Source organism: Culicoides brevitarsis, chromosome 3 (assembly GCF_036172545.1).
Source record: "Culicoides brevitarsis isolate CSIRO-B50_1 chromosome 3, AGI_CSIRO_Cbre_v1, whole genome shotgun sequence".
Lineage (NCBI taxonomy): Eukaryota > Metazoa > Arthropoda > Insecta > Diptera > Ceratopogonidae > Culicoides > Culicoides brevitarsis.
The window spans coordinates 6,293,741-6,308,926 of record NC_087087.1 but is presented as its reverse complement, the minus strand read 5'-3'; the positions used below and the strand labels follow the sequence as shown (position 1 = coordinate 6,308,926).

Genomic DNA, 15,186 nt, shown 5'->3' with positions numbered 1-15,186 from the left:
TTATTTATTTTAATTTTAAAAATTTATTTGAACCAAAAATTATTACTTGGAAATAATTTCAAATAAAATTTAATTATTTATAAAGTTAAAAAATTAAAATAATTAAATAAAAATATTAAAAAAAAAAATTAAATTAAAAAAAAAAATAAAAAAATAAATATTTAAAATAAAAAAATAATAAAAAAAATTTAAAAAAAATATTAATTAAATAAATTAAAATTAATTAATTAATTAAAAATAATATTTATTTTAATAATATTTTTTTTAAATAAAAAAACCTTTAATTTTTTTTTTTGTTCTTATAAAAATCTTTAAAATTTAATATTAAATATCCAATATATAAAATTATTAAAAAAAAATTAAAAATAAATAAAAATATTTAAAAAAAAAAAATAATAAAACTTTTTTTTTTACATCCAATAATAAAAATTTTATAAATTTAATAGAATTTAAATAAAATTTAAAAAAAAGTTTAAAAATTAAAATTAATGAATTTTAATAAATTTTATTAAGTAAATAAAATAATTTAAATTAAATTAAATTTTGGTTAAAATTTTATTTTATTTTATTTTAATTTTTTTAATTATTATTTTTTAAATTTAATTAAATAAATAAATAAATAAGTTAAAAATAAATTAAATTAATTTTAAAAAATCCAATACCTCATTAAAAATTAATTCCAAAAATCCAACGACGACGACATCAAATCATCATCTCATCACACAATTTTACAATTTTCCCATACACAAAAAAAACTTCAAAATCCACTCGAGAACGCATTTAAATGAAAATTGTGGTCTCTGTACTCCACTCATTGTCTTATCACGTCATTTAATCTTCCATTTCAGCTGCCTTTCCTTCATTTTGTGCCTCGACCCATCATTTCAACAATTACCGGTTCCGACAATTTATCATGTAATTGATACATTTTCGTCTATTGTTCGTGAATTACCGCCACTAATTGAAATGATCAAAACATTGAACGTAATTTTTTTTTTGTGGTAAAACGGTCCTTTTTGGTACAGTAGCAAAAATAAGCTCCGCCTCTCGAAAATTTTCCGCATCAATGATCTTTGCCGTACTTTGCTTTGGAAATTTGATCTTAAAAGGATAAAGTGATCTATTTGTTTACATTTTGCCTTGTGGGTAGGGATTTAAAAAAAATAAACTATAAATCCGAGTTCTTCGCCAAAAGTTCAGTCAGTCTCTCGTGTGATGCAAAAGTGCAAGGATGACAAAAAAAATGAGTGAAGAGAAAAATTTTGCAAAAAAATCTGAAAATTCAGAAAAAAATTTAGAAAAACAAAAAATCAGTGACTTTAGTATTGATCACATTTTGAATCGTGCGGGAAAAAGTGACAATTTTCTCGAAAAATTAGAGCAAAAAAGTCAAAATTTCGAACAAACGCCGGTTTTTGATTGGCTTTATTACACGCGTTACCATCCGCCGCGCCTTCCACGAGCAAATCCCTTGAAACAACCCGTGAAACGCACCCCAGGACGTCTTCCGCGAGTGCCTTTTACGCCGGAACAGCTAAAAGCCCTCGAAAATGCCTACAAGAAATCCATGTACTTGAGCTCGGAAGAGGCAAATGTGCTTGCGGATCAGTTGGAATTGTCGAGTATTCGGGTGAAAATTTGGTTTCAAAATCGACGAGCGCGGGATCGACGAGAAAATCGGCAAGACATGCATTTTCCCGAACCACAAAATTTCGCGCTGGATCGCAGTTGGAGTGATGAGGAACGAATTTTTAGATTTTCCTAAAATTAATTTAAATTTTAATTTAATTTTATTTAAATTTTAAGAAAAATTGTAAATAATTGTAAAAATAAATCAAAAAATTTTTAAATTAAAGCAATTTTTATTTTTTTTTGTGATTGTCAGTAATTAAAAAAAATCATTCTGTAAAAAAAGTACATAAAAAATTAAATTCTTTGTTGTTCGTTTGTTATAAGTCACACGAAACAGGTAACACAATTCCATTAAATTTACATTTCCAAGTAAATTTCTTTTGAATCCATCGGGAGATCAAGCATTAGGTACTACGAGGTCAGAGATTGTGAATAAAGTTCAGCGCCAGTTGCATCAAGACTGGATTGTCTGAAAAAAATAAATTTTATTTAATAAAGGTTTGTTTAAAGATAATTTTAATTTTTAAAGTCAATTTATTTAAATAATTTACAGAAAAAAAAAAAAATAATTTAAAAATTTTAATTCAAAATAAAATTTTTAAAATTATAAAAAATTTATGAATATTTAAAAAAAAAATAAAAAAATAAAATAATTATTAAAAATTGTTTAATAATCAAAATTTGCAAATATTAAATATTCTAAATTATTTATATTATTATTTTTTTATAATTTTCAAAAATATTTTTATATTTATTTCTTAATTTACTTTTTAATTTTTTTTATTTAATTTTAAATAAAAATTGTTTAAAAGCAACTTTAAAAAAAAAAACAAAAATAAATTTTAAAATTTAAATTAATTCGATTTGTATTTAATGAATATTTTTGCAAATAAAAGAAATAAAAAAATAACTAATTTAATTGAAATGTTTTAAAATTATTTTTTTTTTTTTTGACAAAAATTCGCACATTTAAGAAATAAAAAATTAAGATAAAATTAAAAATAAAATTTTCAAAGAAAAAAAATAAAATTGAATTTTTAAATACTTTGAAAAAAAATTTATTTAATTTTTTTTTATTTTTAATTTTAAAAAATATTCATTAAACACAAATCAAATTAATTTAAATTTTAAAATTTTAATTTTTATTTGTTAAAAATTAAATTTTAATAAAAATTCTTACCTTGTAATTCCAGCATGAGGTGTTTGAGGAGATTCCTTCAATGCAGTTTTTGTGATGTCAAATAGTACGACAAGCAAGCACAAGAGAAGAGGACCGACAACGGCACCTTCTAAGCCAAGGAGATAAATACCGCCAGCGATTGAGAGACCTGTTAGATAGGGATGACCTCCTCTGAAAAAAATAATATTAAAAATTAAATTTTCATATTTTTTTTAATTTCATGAAAAATTTTCATGAGTTTTTTTTCTAATTTTTAAATTCATACAATTTTATAAAATAATTTCTGATTAAAATTAAAACAAAAAATAAAAATAAAAAAAATGAAACAAATTTAAAAAAAAATCATGGAAATAATTAATTAATTAAATTGAATTCTATTTTTTTTTGGTTTTAAATTTCTAATTAATTATTTTTGAATTTAATTATTTTATTTTTTTTTTATATTTTGTTTTTTTACCATTTTATTTTAGAACTTTTTTTGATCTTTTTAAAAATTTTTAAATATTTTATGATTTTTTATATTTTTTTTTAAAATACTATTTCCTATTTTTTTTTACAAGTTTTCTAAAGATTAAAATTTTTTTAATCAAATCAAAAGTTTTATAGAATGATTTTTTTAAAATAAATTTTGAAGATAACTCAAATAAATAAAATAAAAAAAATAATTAATTTAAATTATGAAAAAAAATAATAAATAAATCAATAATAAATAATTTAAAATAATTAATTAAATAAATAAATTAATTAAGAAAATAATAAATAATTAATTTAATTTAATTAAAAAAATCCCAAACATTATTTGATATTTTTTTTCAAAAAAAAAAAATTTCATAAATAAATTCTTTAAATAAAATTTCCAAAATAATTACTCACCCTTTAATTTCCGAGTGAATAATCGGATTAAAATTCGACGGCACAATATAATGAATTATCACCAACAAACAAGCAAGCCAAAATTTATCCTGCGACAACCACAAATCCAAAAACGCCGGAATCGAGCACCAATACGTCTCCAAAAAGGGCGCCGCTGCAAAAAGTGATGCCAAAACCGAAGGCAAATAAACAATATGCGCTCCAAAAATCGTGTGAGTCAACCACGTAAAGACCCCATGAAACACTGCCAGCTTCAAAGTCGCCACTAAAACACTCGAAATCGACGCTTCGATCGAACAAGCGAACCTTGAGGTCCATTGCCCCTGCGCATTTACAGCAATCGGCGCATATTTCTCCTTACTATTTTGCAGCAAATAATAAAGACAGGTGAAAAAAATTATCGAGTTCAGGAGAAATTTAACCACGGCATGTCCGCCGCCCAAAACGATCGAAAATAACGTTCCAAAGGCCGAAAGTAGCAAAGTGAGGTTCGTTCGAACGATTAACCACACCGAATCGCCAACTTCCATAATCATCCCAAAGTTACTTTTGGCCCATTCGATAATCCCGGCTTTTGTCGAGGGATTTGTGACAATTTCGCCCAACGAGTCGTACAGCGATTGCGTTCCCACACGCGGTCCAACGAGATTTTCTCCGTTATTTCGATCCAAATAGCTCTGAATGAGTCGATCCCAAACGGTTAAAATTTGATTTTTTAATTTTTTCGCCTGATTCGGGTCCGTATCGTTAAAAATGTTGTCGACATATGTCGAAATGGTCGTTCTACCGTATTTGTGAGCATTATCGATGATGTCATCCATGTTCTGAATGTCCAACGGGAGCATTTCGACGAGTTCCGGGCGATATGTCATCGTTCGATTGATTAAATTGCCTCCCAATTGCGCTACGGCGATCGTTTCCGAGTAAATTTGCACAAAACTGAAGATACTGATGAACAAAATCGAGAAAACCAAGCCAAAAATCACCAAAATCGACGATAAATCGTCAATGTAGCTCTTTGCTTTGGCCAACAAAAATTTGTGAGTCTTCAGATTTAGTTCTAAAACCGCCGGAAGCCACACGGGGAAGATCACGTGACGCCTTTCCGCCATAAATGCCCCCAAATTGTTGCGATAATTCTCGTACATGGCAGAAATATGCGATGAAACGCCTATCGATTGTGCCAGCCACTTGACGAGATACAAAGAAGTCGAAATTAGACCCAAAAATACGATCCACGAGTACTTCCAAAGAACCGTCGCGACACATGCATAGAACAAAATCTTGAAATATTGATCGCTTTCGAGCTCGTCGTCCTTCGTTGGTGTCATAGGCCGTTTAAAAACGTTTTCTGTCTTTGCCGGAGTCGCTTCTTCGGTAATTTCCTCACTTGGAGTCGTCAAATTTTCATTTCGCACATGAAGAATGTACGCCACGATGCAATACGTGAAGAGGCAAATGAAGGCAGGTACTTGAAACGCTCCCAAAAAGCTGCAAAAGTACCCGAGAAGCACGATCCAGATGACGTTTGAGGCGATTTGGAAGGAATTTGAGGGCATCTGAGGCTTCCACAGAACGCAAATGGAGATTAAATACACAAAAACGAGTAAAAGTACCATCCATGTTGACAAAGCGCTGGTTAATCTGCCGAAAAGGCAATGACTGAATGTCACAAATTTGAGTAGGATGAGGTAAAATTCCGCCGGAAGGATGTTCACGAGGAGTTTGATGCCGAATAAGGATGCGCCGCAAATGAGAATTATTTTCAGATGAGAAATGAACCAGTCGACGATGTATTTTCCGTAACAATCGATCGTTTCGAAGGGAATTATGACGAGGGTCATGAGTAAGGGACGATCTTCTTGCTCCATGCGATCCAGCCAGGAGTTCATTGTGTTGCTGATGTTGCGTTTGGCGGGAAAGAGAACGGCCTGTAAGTAAAAATTGAGATATTTTATTAAATTTTTAATATTTTTTTATTTTTTAAATTTTTTAATTATTTAATTAGGTAAAATTAAATTATTAAAATTTTAAAAATATCATAATCAAAATTTTATTTTTCTCTAAAAACTTTTTTATTTAAAAATATTTTATTTTGCAATTTTTTTTTTAATTTTCAAAACATTTTCAAAAAAAAAATTAAAATAAATAAATAAATAATCTAAAATAAATTTGAAAAAAAATATTAAAAAGATTTAAAAAAAAAATTAAATAAATAATTAATTTTAATGAAAATTAGAATACAAGGCATAATTAAAATTTTTAATAAAAAAAAAATAAATTAAATTTTTTTAAAAATAATTATTTTATTTAAAAATTTTTAAAAAATTATTATTTTTAATTTTTTCTTAATTTATTTAAAAATTAAAAATGTTCTGAAAATTTAAAAAATTTAAAAAAATATTAGAAAAAAAATAATTAAAATTTAATACGTTAAATAAATTTCAAAAAATTAAAATTCTCCATTTTTATTTTTAAAATTTTAAATTTTTTTTATTTTTTTAATTTATTTTTTTAATTTGCTTGTAATTTTAATTTTTTTTGTAAATTTAAAAATTAAAAAAAATTAAAATTAAATTTAAAAAAATTTTTTTTTATTTTTTAATTTTTTTAAACATTTTTTTTTTTATTTTTTTTTTTATATTTTAATTTAATATTTTTTTTATTTATTTCAATTTTTATTTTTTTTTATTTTTAAACAAAATTTAATTAATTTTTAATTTGAAAAATATTTTTAAAATATATAAAAAATTTTCAAAAATAATTTTTTAATTTAATTTTTTTTTTCAAATATTATTTTTGATTTTTTTATTTAAATAAAATTAATTAAATTTAATTTAATTAATTAATCAAAAAAATAAATTTGGCATTTAATTTGAATTTAATTAATTTAAAATTATTTTTTTTAATTAAATTTTTTATCATTTAAATTTTAATAAATTTTTCATTTTTTTTCTTCAAAAATTAAAAAATATCGACAAAAAATTGATTAAAAAGTGAATAAAATTATTTAAATAAATTTTTCAATAAAATACAGCTTTAAATGATTTCTGATAATTCAAAGCCTTGAACTTGCATGAGCTTGAAAAATTAATTTTTTTCACCAAATCATAAAAATTCTCCAAAAATTAACAACAAATAAACTTACGCCAAATAGAAAAGCCCATAACATCGGTTTCAAAAAAGGCCAAAGCACAAGAGTCACGGAAACAATCAAGCCAACGCCTAAAAAAAATCAAAAATTCATTATCAAAATTCGATTTTCACGAAAACAAAAAAATTCTTACCCATAATAACGCCAACGTTATAGAGCGCATTTCTGAGCGGTTTTTCGTGCGTTTGCGACTTCAAAAAGGTCGAAATCGAGAAAATCCCATCCAAGGGACGTTTAAATGCTGTCGGTGTGGGTCGAGCGCTCATTTTTTCACATGTTTTGCCTTGTTTTCACTCAAATTTGCTCGAAACTACGCACTTTTGACCTTGTACGGAACAAAATGATATCATCGTTCTCGAGCACGGAGCATAAACAGAAATCAGCTGTTCTCAAAAAAATCCCAGTGAGCAAGTCAAAAATCTTGTAAATTATTCAAAACAAATGAATTCGGAGAAATTCTGCGGAAAAAAATGAAACAGCGTTACACAAAAGTCTTTCAATCGAGCAGCGGCACACAACTCCGAGTCAAATTCACACAAAATTTGGAAAATACGCTGGAAATCGAGATCGAGAATGGGGAATTTATTGCCGTGAAACGTTCCCGCATCAAATGGATCGCAGTGTCGTCGGTGCTTTATTTGCTTTATATCATGATGGCAAAGCACTTTTTCATCGCGAACATCATTTTTGGCAGCACGATGTTGATTCTGGTTTACACGTTTGCGGGTCTCGTGAAGTCAGGTAAGAATTTTTCGAGAATTTTATGATTTTTTAACTTTTTAAGATTTTTTTTTTGAAGAAAAAGTTACGTTGGTGAGAAATTTTGGACTGCAAACGTGCACGAGTTTTGCCTTCGGGAAGGTTTCCAATCTGCTGATTCCCGAAAAATGTCTTCAAGACGTCGTTATTAATGAAGTTATTTACAACGTGAGTTTTTTTTCGATTAATTTTCTGAAAAAGTGATGAAAATTATTATTTTTATTTTAGTTAAAAGTCATTTACGTACTTGACGTGCTTACAAAAGGGTCGATTTGTAAGGAGAAGCCGATTATCACACTTTTCAGTGTAAGAATTTTAATTTTTTAGGCAAAAATTCAACGTTAAAGGGGAAAATTTGCTCGTTTTTTCTTCAAAACTTGGTTTTTAGTTAAATTTTTTTTAAAAACAAATTTTATTGAAAGTAAAGTTTAAAATTTTTTCTCAAAAATCAAAATATTTGTGAAGAAAACAATTAAAATTCCCATTTTTATCTAATGAAAAATTACTTAAAAATAATTTTTTTAGTGAATCATTGAATATTAATATTTTAAAATTTTATTCTATTAAATTTAATTATTTTTTTTCATAAAATGTTAAAAAATTTTTCTAAAATATTAAAATTTTGAAGATAAAAAAATTTAACAAGAATTATAATTTTAATTAAAATTAAAGAAATAATTAATATTTAATTTCTTTTCATTTTAAATATTTTTTTTTGAATTTTTTTTTAGTTTAAATTTTTTAGAATAAAATACCTTTAAGATTTTTTTTCCTTTTTGTTCTAAAATTTTTATTTTTTTAATTTCTAAATATTTTGAATGAACAAAATTTTTGTGAAATCAAAAAATTCCCTAAAAAGTTTTTTTTTAGAGAATTATATTTTTAAAAATTTTTTTTTCCATCCCAAAATTCAGATGCCTAATTTACTAATATTTTTTTCTAAATTAATTTAATTCAATTAAATTATTTTTAATTTTTTTTTTATTTGAAATTAAATTTTTGAGAATTTTTAACCTCAAAAAAATATTTTAATAACAATTTTTTTTTTATTTTTAGAATTTATTACCGAACCTCGAATGTCTTGAATTATGTTACAAATTAATGCACGGCGTGCTGAGATAGCAAAAGGATCGCGAGAGACGCAGACTTGCCATCAATAAATTTAAAGAAAATTTCTTCTTCTAAAGAAAAACAAAAAAACTTAAAGAAAAAAGTTAACAGCTCAGCTTCATTCGCTCCATGAATAAAAATAAATAAAAAATGAACTTATGGTAGATTTAAGATTTTTTGTAAAGTGTTTTAGCTTTAAAAACACGAAAATTAATCCAAAAAGAAGTTTATTGTAACTTCCTTCGTCGCAAACGCAGAATTTGTTCAATTAAAAATAAAAATAAAAATTTTGACTGTTATATTAGAATTAAATAAATAAATAATTAAAGATAAAAAAAAATCAAATTAATTTATTTATTTAAAGTTGATTTTTTTTTAAAAATTAAAATTTTTTTTTATTTAAAATTTCAAAAATATTTTTTTAATTTAATTAATTTTTTTAAATTTAAATTTTTTTTTAAAAATTTTAATTTAAATTAAATTATTTTTTTTTTAATTAAATTTTTATTAAATTAAATTATTTTTTTAATTTAAATTTTAATTAATTTATTTTATCATTTTTTTCGAATTTTTGTGCATTGGGACTCTCGCTCATTGGGATTATTTACATTTGTTTTGATAAATTTTCGGTGCAATTAAATTAAAATCTTCAAAAAATCGTAAATTAATTAACAAAAAATCATGTCCGAGGAGATTCTCTTCGATTATTTACATTCCGAGCTCGTCAATTATTGCGTGAAGGACAAGGTAACTCCAAATTTCATCAAAAAATCCCTCAAAAATTAATTTAAAATTTATTTTAATTCTTTCAGGATAATGATCTCGCTGAACTCGAATACATCGGCTATACCACTGGATATCGCATAATTGAGCGTCTCACACGAGATTATCCCCGTTTCAAGGACGAACTCGACACAATGAAGTTCATTTGCACGGATTTCTGGTCGTCGATCTACAAGAAACAAATTGACAACTTGCGAACGAATCATCAGGGCGTTTATGTGTTGCAAGATAATTCATTCCGATTTTTGAATAAGCTTTCGACGGGTTCGCAGTATTTGGAACACGCGCCGAAATATGTGGCGTTTACGTGTGGCATGCTGCGAGGAAGTTTAGCGAATTTGGGAATTACTTCAATTGTGACAGCGGAAGTTTCGGCATTGCCAGCGTGTAAATTTCACATTCAAGTGTCAAGGGGATAAAAAAATATTTTTATTTTTTAATATTAAAAAATTAATTAAAGTTCATCAAAAAAGTATTTTTATTTAGATTTTCATAGAAATTTTTAACAGTCTCACAATTTTTTTTTTTAGTTTAATTTTTGGCTTCAACAATGAGGAAAAATGTTTCATGTTACAAAATAAAATATTTCGTAAAATTATGATTTTTGAAAATTAATTAAAAAATTTTTAAAATTTTACAGTTGAAAATTATACAAAATAATTTTAACTATAAAAATATTATTTTTTTTATGAAAATTATGAATTTTTGTCAAAAAAAATATTTGAAAAGTTAAAATTTATTACTTTTTTCTTCATAATTAAATTTTTTTAACTGTATTTTATTTAAATTTATGAATTTCAAATTTTAACGGAAATTTTTTAAATTGACATTTCGAATTTTATTAACAAATTTTGTTAAAATATGGCACAATTTTGACTTTTAAAATTTTCTTCTAATTTTTTACATTTTTTTTGTGATATTTAAATCAAAATTATATTTTTTTCATTATTTTATTTCTTTTTTTTTTTTGAATTCTTGAAGAATTTATTTTAATTTTTTTTAACAAAAATCTAAAAATTTTGAACAAGTTTAAAAATTTTCTTCTTAAAATCTTCTTAAAATTTTCTTCTTAAAAACAATTTCATTTTGGTTTCTTAAAAATTAATTAATTTTGAATTTTTAACGATCATTAAAATTTGAACTGACATTTAAGAATTTTAAAAAAAAAATTTTTAATAATTTTATATTTATGAAAAAAAAAATTAATTATTATTATTATTAAGAATTTTTTTAAATTTTCAATTTTTTTTTTAATATGAAAACTATTCAAATTTTTATAAAATTTTAATTTCAAACGATTTTTCTGATATTTTCGATTAAAAAAAAACTTATTAAAATTTCATGGGAATTGCTTAAATTTTTTAATTAAAAAAAAATATTTTATTTCAACTTCATTTTTAATTAAAAAAAATACAAATAAAATTTTAATTTTTTTTTAATATCAAAATTTTTATTAAAAAAAAAATAATTTAATTTAATTAAATTTTTAATTAAAAAAAATAAATTTAAATTTTTTATCATCAAAAATATTTATTTAATTAAAAAAAAATTAAAAATTTGCAAAAAAAAAAAAAAATTCTAACTTGAAACACTTTTCCTCATCGCATCTACCTTAACAATAATAAAATGTCCTGAATTTCTGAGATCTCATTTTAAACATTCAACAAATCCCTTTCCGCTTGTCATCCATCGATGCGATAATACCACTTATCCTCGTCATGATATCCGCGACGACGATACAGTATCATGGCACCCAAAATGAGTAAAACCACACACATAATTACCACAGCCGATACAATCACAATCAACGTCGTTTGCAATCCGCCTGCCATTGCCGGATCAAAATGCAACGAATCAACCAAAAATTGCGTGCCTTCAACGGGAACATTATTACACTCGGCTTCCCAATTTTCCGGCAGAACATCCGCATAAAGTTTGTACATTTTTTCCAAGGGACAAGCGACACCGCATCCCGGGAGATCCATGAGTTGGGGTTCGGCTGAAGTATTTTTATAAAAAACCGAGACAAATGCTTCATTCTGGTACTCGCGAAGTTCCAACATGACACATGCTCGATAGGGGGGACTGTGATACTCGAAAACTTTCAACGTGTTGAGGATATTTCCGACTGTCGTGTCATGGGCGCTGTACATCCAAACTTTCCGATCGGGCGAAAGTCGTTTGTGGGTCTTGTTCGTGAAACGTTCGAGCATTTCTTTGAGCAGCGGACCGGATTTGAGTCTCGCCAAGGGTCTTGTGTAAGTATACGTGGCAAAAGATCGTCCGGAAATGGGTTTCATCTTATCCGGGAAGACAGCTTTGGTCCATTCAGGTAAGGTTTTGTTGTAAATTTGTTCGATATTTAGCACGCTGTACATAAATTGGATGCCTTCCATATTGACGATGCGACGCCCGCTTTTTTCCGTCACATAATCATACAGCGCCTTGTTTTTTTCATTAATTTTACGATATTCGTCGGAATCTCGCAATTTTCTTAATCCATAATCGTAAGCGGGACAAGATTTCTTCGCAGCGAGAACCTTATCGTGCTTTTCTTGGACTGTATGAACGGGAATTGGTTGCCATGCGACTTCATCGTTCCAGATATCCTTTCCTTTGGGCGGATAAAGACCCGCTAAATTGGCTTGAGCACTCATTAGTGTTCGATCTACATCCGTGGAACGCACATAAATCTCATTTTTCGAATAAGTCTCGTTCAGCAAGGAGTTATAACGTTGCCGCAACCATTTCCCCAACTCGTAATGTTGCTGCTTGCCCAACTACGAAGCAGGAAAAGACACGAAAAACATGACAGATAAGAATGAAGGTCAAGGTACAGCGAAAAAAAGATAAGAAAAATGCAATTTTATCGCAAACGTGTTAGATAACAACACAAAATGACTCACATTTGTTAATTGCCCCCATCCAGTAGGCCATTCGGATGCATCGCGATACGGGTCGTTTGGATATGGCTCGATAGGGGTTCGATCGCCATGTCGATAAATCTAAAAAAAAAAATAATTAATTCTAAAATTTGCCGAAAATGACGTAATTTAACTCACAATATGGCTAAAAACCAGTTTTCCTTTGTCCAAGACCTCATTGCCGGCGGAAATTTGAATGCAAATGAGCAGCAAAAGGACTCCTTTTAAACACATCAGAGCCATTTCTCTTGGTTTTCAGTACTTTTCTTGCAAAATTAATTACAATTACAAAATGCCATGAAGTCAAAGTCAAGCTCAGCAACGTTCAATGATGAAAGACAAACAGAAACTGCACTCACAAATTTGATGGATTTGGAAAGTAAGTTATTTACGGCTTGGTATTTGCGTGTGTGTCTCTTTTTATTTACAGAAATCAAACAAAAGAAGTCGAGATAAGATGTTTTGTCGTTTATCAGTTACTATTTATAATTTTTTTGTTTAATTTTGGACCGAAACTGTGTGTTAACTCGATTCGAAACAAGTCGATGTCGAAATGGGGTTCGAGTTTTGCGGGTGTTTGGATGCTCGAGTATCGGGTATTTTTCATATTTTTATTTATTTACTTTATTTTTATATCTATTTATTTTAATATAATTTTTATATTTAATATTTTTTTTAATTATTTTTTTTTATAAAATTTGTTTAATTTTTATTTTTTTCAAATTTTTATTTTTTGCAATAATTTATTTTATTGAATTTTAAATTTTGAAAAATTATTTTAATTTTAAAATTCAATTTTTAATTTATTTTTTTTTAATTTTTTAATAATTTTTATATTTTTTTTTGCATTTATTTTAAATTTAATTTTTTGTTTTATATTTATTTTAATTTTTTTTTATAATTTAATTTTTAATTTATTTTTTATTTCATTAATTAATTTTTATATTTTTTTGTTTTCAATATTTTTTATTCATAGATTAACAACAAATATAAAAAATACCAAAAATACCATACCAATATCTGAAAACAAATTCTACTTAAGCTTACAGAATACTTTGTTTGGAAATACGCTGAACTTATTCATGGAATGGAATCTTCGTGAAATAGCAACATCATTTAAAAGAAGACTCAAAGAAGCAAAATCCGCTAAACTTATAATAGAGCACTATTTTGCTCAGTTTCCTGCCCACAATATCATATAAAATTGAAACTCTTCATAAGCATATGCCTCTAAAACAATGGCAAACGAAAATATAGTATAAGGAAGGAGAAAGGCAAAATACAAATGAAAAACTATTTTGAATGAACAGTCCTTTACATTTTAGCATATAAAGATCAAAAATAGCTTTGGCTCTTCAAATTTATCATGTCTTTTGATAATTCCTTTATCTTTAACCGGATCAACTGAAAATTAGCTGAAATATCGAAAATTATATAAAAACGTAGGAAAACAAAATGAGCTAAGCTTCTAACTTGAATATTTAAAAATCAATTTTAAATTTTAACAAGACTTGTTTTAAATTTTGAAAACTATTCAAGTATCAGATCTAAAAACTAAAAAAAAAGTAGAAACCGTAATATGTTCAGAGATTCCTGAATTCGAACTCCGAAACTCGGGAAAAATAAATCGAGAAGTCCTTAATTTTAAAATACCTACACACAAAAGAATTGTTTAACTTTTATGGTTTCTTCTTTCTCGTTTTTTAATGTTCTTTCTTGTTCATTCATAACTTTTCTCACATTGATAAAAAAAATCTTAATTCTATTTTTATGTTATCCTATGTAATCAAAAGAAGGTTCGAAATTTTCACAAACTCCATTACCTGACCACCAATCTTCAAAATTCACATCACTTAAACTATATTTACTTGGATCCTTTTCGGGAATATGTAACATGGCACATACTCGACACCAATATTGAGTATCAATAAATTCACCTGTTCCTTTCCATTTGAAGTAGGAATTGTACAGGACATCGTCCTTATCGAGAAGATTCAAATAAGCTGCGAGACTTTCGACTGAACTAAAGTCATCGACGTGAATATAAGACTTTTCTGGCAGTATCTTTCGATAATCTTCCGGAAAACCTCCCATTACAATTGGCAGAACGTTGTTTTGCAAAGCGTTGAGAAAAACTTTTTCCGTGAGGTAATCACGACAATTTGAGTTTTCGAAAGCCAGATAAAATTTGTAATCGGTTTGAAGCATTTTTAAACATTCCGCTTCTTTATCGCGAGGACATTTCAAGGTTAAATCTCCGCAAGCTCCGTAAATATCGGTTTGGATGTACTTTGAGAGTTTTTTCGCAAATTTTAAGCGTTTATTTCGGGCTCTACAATTAGAAACAAACCACGCAACTTTTTTCGTCTTTCCTTCGGCGAAATTTCTATTTTGCACCATTTGTGTGATCTTTTTGTCGTAATACTCCCATTGACCATATGGAATGACAATGTCGCTATCACGTCGATAAGTTGATGTCCAATCGAAATTTCCTTTAATTGGAGCATGAAAAGGACTTTCTAAGGCGTAAACCATGAGAAGTTGTCCCGAATTCAATCTTTTTGGAGCTGATCCAAAGGTATAAATTACCAAATCAGCTGCTGAATGATTATTGATAACAGAACAAGTAGAAACACTGCAATTTTCAAAATTTCTTTCTCCGAACTCCGTTTTCCAAATTGCTCTTATTCCATCGAGAATAAATATTTTTTTGTAATCATCAATTGTCACATTTTTAATGTAATTGTTATAATTTGGGGGTTTGTAAAGTA

The 15,186-nt window shown here is 26.5% G+C and overlaps 5 protein-coding genes across 6 annotated transcripts; 3 read left to right on the top strand and 2 right to left on the bottom strand.

Moving 5' to 3' along the window:
* The first annotated feature begins 1,243 nt into the window (after positions 1 to 1,243).
* Positions 1,244 to 1,765, top strand: LOC134833825 (homeobox protein MSH-D). The gene has a single exon (XM_063848282.1). The coding sequence runs from the start codon at positions 1,244 to 1,246 to the stop codon at positions 1,763 to 1,765; it is 522 nt and encodes a 173-aa protein (XP_063704352.1).
* Positions 1,766 to 1,869: 104 nt separating this feature from the next.
* On the bottom strand, positions 1,870 to 7,159 carry LOC134835694 (transmembrane protein 245). The gene is made up of 5 exons (XM_063850617.1): positions 6,973 to 7,159; positions 6,834 to 6,910; positions 3,686 to 5,616; positions 2,813 to 2,983; positions 1,870 to 2,101 (listed from the first exon to the last, which is right to left on the bottom strand). Exons 1-5 carry the CDS (start codon positions 7,103 to 7,105, stop codon positions 2,044 to 2,046), a joined length of 2,370 nt encoding a protein of 789 aa, XP_063706687.1. The 5' UTR covers positions 7,106 to 7,159; the 3' UTR covers positions 1,870 to 2,043.
* Positions 7,160 to 7,257: 98 nt separating this feature from the next.
* Positions 7,258 to 9,013, top strand: LOC134835019 (uncharacterized). The gene is made up of 4 exons (XM_063849864.1): positions 7,258 to 7,580; positions 7,639 to 7,766; positions 7,827 to 7,904; positions 8,655 to 9,013. Exons 1-4 carry the CDS (start codon positions 7,310 to 7,312, stop codon positions 8,718 to 8,720), a joined length of 543 nt encoding a protein of 180 aa, XP_063705934.1. The 5' UTR covers positions 7,258 to 7,309; the 3' UTR covers positions 8,721 to 9,013.
* Positions 9,014 to 9,318: 305 nt separating this feature from the next.
* On the top strand, positions 9,319 to 9,981 carry LOC134834093 (trafficking protein particle complex subunit 6b). Its single transcript, XM_063848636.1, has 2 exons — positions 9,319 to 9,455; positions 9,521 to 9,981. The coding sequence occupies exons 1-2, from the start codon at positions 9,390 to 9,392 to the stop codon at positions 9,908 to 9,910; spliced, it is 456 nt and encodes a 151-aa protein (XP_063704706.1). The 5' UTR covers positions 9,319 to 9,389; the 3' UTR covers positions 9,911 to 9,981.
* LOC134834092 (prostatic acid phosphatase) lies at positions 9,967 to 12,951 on the bottom strand. Of its 2 annotated transcripts, XR_010162145.1 has the most exons (4): positions 12,554 to 12,951; positions 12,398 to 12,496; positions 11,103 to 12,271; positions 9,967 to 10,033 (listed from the first exon to the last, which is right to left on the bottom strand). XR_010162145.1 is itself a non-coding variant. In XM_063848635.1 (3 exons), exons 1-3 carry the CDS (start codon positions 12,656 to 12,658, stop codon positions 11,174 to 11,176), a joined length of 1,302 nt encoding a protein of 433 aa, XP_063704705.1. In that variant the 5' UTR covers positions 12,659 to 12,951; the 3' UTR covers positions 10,950 to 11,173. The 2 variants fall into 2 exon arrangements, 1 of the variants encoding a protein (XP_063704705.1); XM_063848635.1 differs by lacking the exon at positions 9,967 to 10,033 and having other exon boundaries at positions 10,950 to 12,271.
* Between the last annotated feature and the right edge of the window lie 2,235 nt (positions 12,952 to 15,186).

What these genes read in the sequence shown, in the direction of transcription:
- LOC134835694 (XM_063850617.1), bottom strand. Translation starts at nt 7,105, where the DNA reads ATGAGCGCTCGACCCACACCGACAGCATTTAAACGTCCCTTGGATGGG. An exon ending in ATTCACTCGGAAATTAAAGG is followed by an intron (nt 2,984 to 3,685) that starts GTGAGTAATTAT and finishes TATTTTTTTCAG; the next exon opens with AGGAGGTCATCCCTATCTAA. An exon ending in CCTCATGCTGGAATTACAAG is followed by an intron (nt 2,102 to 2,812) that starts GTAAGAATTTTT and finishes TATTTTTTTCAG; the next exon opens with ACAATCCAGTCTTGATGCAA.
- LOC134834092 (XM_063848635.1), bottom strand. Translation starts at nt 12,658, where the DNA reads ATGGCTCTGATGTGTTTAAAAGGAGTCCTTTTGCTGCTCATTTGCATT. An exon ending in AACTGGTTTTTAGCCATATT is followed by an intron (nt 12,497 to 12,553) that starts GTGAGTTAAATT and finishes TTTTTTTTTTAG; the next exon opens with ATTTATCGACATGGCGATCG. An exon ending in GATGGGGGCAATTAACAAAT is followed by an intron (nt 12,272 to 12,397) that starts GTGAGTCATTTT and finishes CCTGCTTCGTAG; the next exon opens with TTGGGCAAGCAGCAACATTA.
- LOC134835019 (XM_063849864.1), top strand. Translation starts at nt 7,310, where the DNA reads ATGAAACAGCGTTACACAAAAGTCTTTCAATCGAGCAGCGGCACACAA. An exon ending in TGCGGGTCTCGTGAAGTCAG is followed by an intron (nt 7,581 to 7,638) that starts GTAAGAATTTTT and finishes TTTTTTTTGAAG; the next exon opens with AAAAAGTTACGTTGGTGAGA. An exon ending in CGATTATCACACTTTTCAGT is followed by an intron (nt 7,905 to 8,654) that starts GTAAGAATTTTA and finishes TTTTATTTTTAG; the next exon opens with AATTTATTACCGAACCTCGA.
- LOC134834093 (XM_063848636.1), top strand. Translation starts at nt 9,390, where the DNA reads ATGTCCGAGGAGATTCTCTTCGATTATTTACATTCCGAGCTCGTCAAT. An exon ending in ATTATTGCGTGAAGGACAAG is followed by an intron (nt 9,456 to 9,520) that starts GTAACTCCAAAT and finishes TAATTCTTTCAG; the next exon opens with GATAATGATCTCGCTGAACT.
- LOC134833825 (XM_063848282.1), top strand. Translation starts at nt 1,244, where the DNA reads ATGAGTGAAGAGAAAAATTTTGCAAAAAAATCTGAAAATTCAGAAAAA.